Source organism: Montipora capricornis, chromosome 10, assembly GCF_036669925.1.
Source record: "Montipora capricornis isolate CH-2021 chromosome 10, ASM3666992v2, whole genome shotgun sequence".
NCBI classification, from domain to species: domain Eukaryota; kingdom Metazoa; phylum Cnidaria; class Anthozoa; order Scleractinia; family Acroporidae; genus Montipora; species Montipora capricornis.
This window is the reverse complement of record NC_090892.1, coordinates 20281482-20285771: the sequence shown is the minus strand read 5'-3', so window position 1 is coordinate 20285771 and position 4290 is coordinate 20281482. Positions and strand designations below refer to the sequence as shown.

The following is a 4290-nucleotide window of genomic DNA, read 5'->3' as shown; positions in this document are numbered from 1 at the left end:
ACCGTTGGTCCAAAATGGCAGACCGCCTTTGCGAGTGCTGCATCGGTTGTTGCTCCAAAATCTGCGCCGTGTTCTGTCGGGACATGAGTGCCAAGTGCTCATACATCATTCAATTCACCGTGTACTTCATTCTCCAAGGATACAACGTCGCTTCAGATATTGGAATGTTAATTGACGTCTTCTCTGCTATTCAAAGATGCAACGAACTAAGCGATTCTCCGATAAACCAAACGCAAAGCTCTCAGGTCACGTCCCGACGAATTTATTGCAGGCAACCTGGGAATTTCACACTATCGGATCTCGACAAGCATATTCTAACACTAGAAATTCTGCAGTGGTTCTTTCTCATTTTCGCCATGATTGGTACCAGCCTTTACATTGCTCACTTGTGTGTTTTATTGCCAAATTTATGCAAGCACTGTAGAGATCCCGCTTTCGAGCACGAGTTAGATGGGCCTTACACACCGAGATATTATAGAAATATTGTACGCACTCACGCATTTTTTATGATCCTGGAGACTTTCATACACGACATCCCTGCATCGTGCCTTGCGGTGGAATTGAGCCTGCATTATTTTGTGCCAGCGCAGATCAACTGCTGGGAATGCGTGGTGAGTGCCACCTCGATCCCTGCAGAAGTGTCTTTGCAGAGGAGCAGCTTATGGATTGGCCTCAAGATATCAGCAGTAGCATTAATTACCATTTACAAAGGTATATGACTAAAAGCGCTATTATATTCAATATTTGGACAGTCTACGCATAAAAGTCTACGCATGAAGATAAGCGTAATTCACTTGACATTTTCAAGTGACTAAAAAGAAAACGATGAAGAATGATGTCATGGAGACATCCAAACGTTGTGTTAAACTTATCACGCTTATCATCATGTGATTCATTGTTTGCTCATGCCTTGTACAACTGTGTAAGCAAAGAGCATCGTATCAAAAATGGCAGAAGTTCCGCATCCTGGAGAAGGATCTAATCAGCGTTATAAACGAGGGCCCGGTTGTTCGAAAGCCGATTAACTTAATCCAGGATTAGCGTAAACCTTTGTTTCCAGTTCTTTTGCTTTTTTTTTGTTTTTTTTGTTTTTCAAGATTGACTTCTTCCAATGTAAAGTTTTGCCGAATATCAGCGTTTAACAGCATTTTGGAGTAGAGAAATAAACTCCTTGGTTAATTTTTAATCTGGGATTAGCGTTAATCGGTTTTTGAACAACCGGGCCCAGTATTATAAAACCCAAAAAGAGAAAAGGTTTATTCAAAGGTGATAAAGCCAATATTTCGAAAGACACTGCTTTACAATACTTCATCAGGGTTTTCAGGCTCGTAAAACCCTAATAAATTAAAAGCCTGCAAAATCCTAATGACGAATGACAATGCCTTTCAAAATATTAACTTTATAAAATATATTCCTTCACCGTTCAATTAACCTTTACTCTTTTTGATCTTGATGTCAATGTATTTTGGTGATTGACTATGCTTAAGTTTCTTCGTTTTAAACTCACTTTAATGGCTGAATTGACAGGTATACTCCCGCTGTACTTCTGGATAGGCAACCCGTTCTGCTGGAGCTGCTATCCGCTGAGGCTCTTCATCACCTTGCCTGCAGGGCTCGGGTTTTTGGTATTGGTTCTGACACCATGTATGGGTATAGCGAAGTACAGAGTAATGGTTGAAGCCCCGGATTTGGAGTCAGCCTTGAGTAACGCATCCGACATCATATTTACAATTGGAGTAGTGTTCTGGGGAATTATAATTGTCGGCTTTTTGATGTGGAAAATTTTCAACAAGTTTGTTATGGAACTCTGCCCATGTTTAGAGTGGTGCTCAGAAGAAGACGACAAAAAGAAGAAGAGAGAAGACGAAAAGAACACTGGTTGCTGGTGCTTCTAGACGAAGGACAACAAACTGTTATTGTTGCTATTAACCCTGGCAACATAACTCTTAGTTAGTTCATCCAACTGTCGGAACGGACAGTGATAAGAGGTAACAGTAAGCCAGGTTTGCAACAATTGCAACAGATTGGGCGTGGTCACACTAAATTTCTAGACCGAAGTGTCGATATGCAATAAAATGGGGTCCATCATCAGTTTACAGTGTAAACTAATTTCAGAACGCGGCTACTGTTACTGAGGTTTTCCACGGGTAAAACATGGCAATTCTTTTTTTGGTTGCGAACCAATCAGAGGCATTTTGGTTATTAGACCCAACCTGATTGGCTATTATTGGTGGTACCTGAAATGGAAATTTATATAACACTGTAAACTGATAGGCCAAGGCCGAATGAGACAGATCCAGACTTCTGGTTTTAGGCTCCATCCACTCATGTTCGTTTTCAAAAGTAGTCGTTTTCATCTGGGCGAAAACGAAGCAAAATATTTTCATCCAAACTATCGTTTTCGCCTATTCCGACACTATATCGCTAAACAACGACGTAAACAACTCTTGTCAAAATTTCCCCACGCTTTTCAGGTCATCGTTTTCAAATTAAAAGTCTTGTTTTTCAACTACCCACGTTCATGTGCTTTCAAACGTTTTCTACGCCCTGGAGTCATCTTCTTAAAAAGTCTCCACTTTGCAAACTGTTTTCGAAAGCCTTCGTTTTCGTCATCGTTTTCGAGCGTTGCAGTGTGGATGATACACCAAAACGCATCGAAAGGTATTTGTTTTCAAAGAAAATTGCATTAGTGTTGACGAATAAGAGATGGAAATATATCTGCACTTGGGAAAAAAGCCAGTTTGATTGTATTTTTCTTCTGTCTTTTCCAAAACATAACATGGGTTGCTTTTCCCTCTAAACTTTAGCAGAAGCTCAGTTCTCCTTAGGTTGCCGGGAATGTTACTAAAGAATAAACGTTGTTAAGCTTTATCGTATAGCATCAAAACACAGCCCATTTGTTTCAGTAATCAGTACGCCCTGGAAGCGTTTTGTTATGCTATCGATGCCCTCTCGTCGTACCAAGGGCCTGTTAACATGAGAAAAGTCGCCCCGGCGCGAGTTCCATTCTGGGATTGCTGTACGTGATTTCGTATCGTGTCTACACGATCATGCCTACTTTATTTCATATCGTGTTTGCATGAAGGCTCAGTAATACATGCCATTTTGGATTGACGAAATTCACTCGTGCGCTACTCGTTCCAGTCCATCCTGAGGTCAAGTTCATACCGAAACAAGTGGTTGTTCCTCGTTTACATGTTGCGGGATTTCAATAGCCCATTTCCGAGTTGCTGCATGCCTCAGTTTCAAAGCAAGTCCTGGTGCACAACCATTCAAATGGAAATTAGTTGCGTATTGTTATGCAAATCAAACTCATTTTCCTTACAAAAGTTAAGAACCAAGACTCACTTCGAAACCGAGACAAAGAGCAACTCGGAAATGGCCCATTCGTACCGGAATGAAATTCTCGCTCCGGTGCAGAAACAGGGGTGAAGTCGAACCGTTATGACTCATTCGGGTATCACATTTGTTGGTGGTATCCTGCAAAAGAATGAAGAGCCGCCAGGGGGAACCGGAAGGAACTCGCTCCGCAACGAAAGTTGACCCGGTATCATGAAAACACTCCCTAACTTGTCACTTGACTTCGCAATGCACGTGTTGCGCGCTGTTCTAAAATAAAGGACTGAAAGCTACGTTGGGGTAACAAACAATTCCTATGGGAATTCAACTATATGTATTTTCAAATGCAATTATACTAGGTGTTTTACTGCGATTTTCATAATCATAGGAAATAACCGTTACAGTCAAGTCAATCTAAATTATTTGCAAAGAAAGTGTTTGTATCCGAAATAAATGAGTTTTAGAATCGCCTATTTTTGTTTTCAAATTTCGCGGGCGCCACCATCTTGAATAATTGTGACGTGTTACGGTTGCCCTATTGTTATTAGACAAAAGCTCTTTGTGTCACAAGAATAGGGCAACCGTAACACGTCACAATTATTCAAGATGGCTGCGCCCGCGAAATTTGAAAGTGAAAATAAGTGATATTAAAATTCACTTTTCTTGATATAGACACTGATTTAAAAACAAATTTCGAACAATTTTTTTTGTAAACATAATTTCCTTCGGTTTAAATCTATTCTGTAGTAAGATTGGATCACTTTGTCGACGCGTAGCCATAGAGCGCTTTTTACCGACCGAATTTGTCTGAATTTTTCTTACTTTAGCTATTTTAGCTTTTTCGGGGGTAGCAAGATTTGGCCCCAGCCTTTTATCTTCCGCAACAAGATCAATCGGACTCCATCTGCACATTCTTCTCAGCTGGACAGTGTTGTCCGCCATCTTGAAAGA

The 4290-nt window shown here is 40.7% G+C and overlaps 1 protein-coding gene across 1 annotated transcript in view; it reads left to right on the top strand.

Moving 5' to 3' along the window:
• LOC138021391 (uncharacterized) overlaps window positions 1-2887 on the top strand; it is a 4210-nt gene extending 1323 nt beyond the window's left edge. The window contains exons 3-4 of the mRNA XM_068868254.1: window positions 1-711; window positions 1528-2887. The exon at window positions 1-711 is cut by the window's left edge and continues 32 nt beyond it. Coding sequence (XP_068724355.1) covers window positions 15-711; window positions 1528-1895 — 1065 coding nt within the window. The 5' untranslated portion in view covers window positions 1-14 and the 3' untranslated portion in view covers window positions 1896-2887. The remainder of the gene's footprint in view (window positions 712-1527) is intronic.
• The last annotated feature ends 1403 nt before the right edge of the window (window positions 2888-4290 follow it).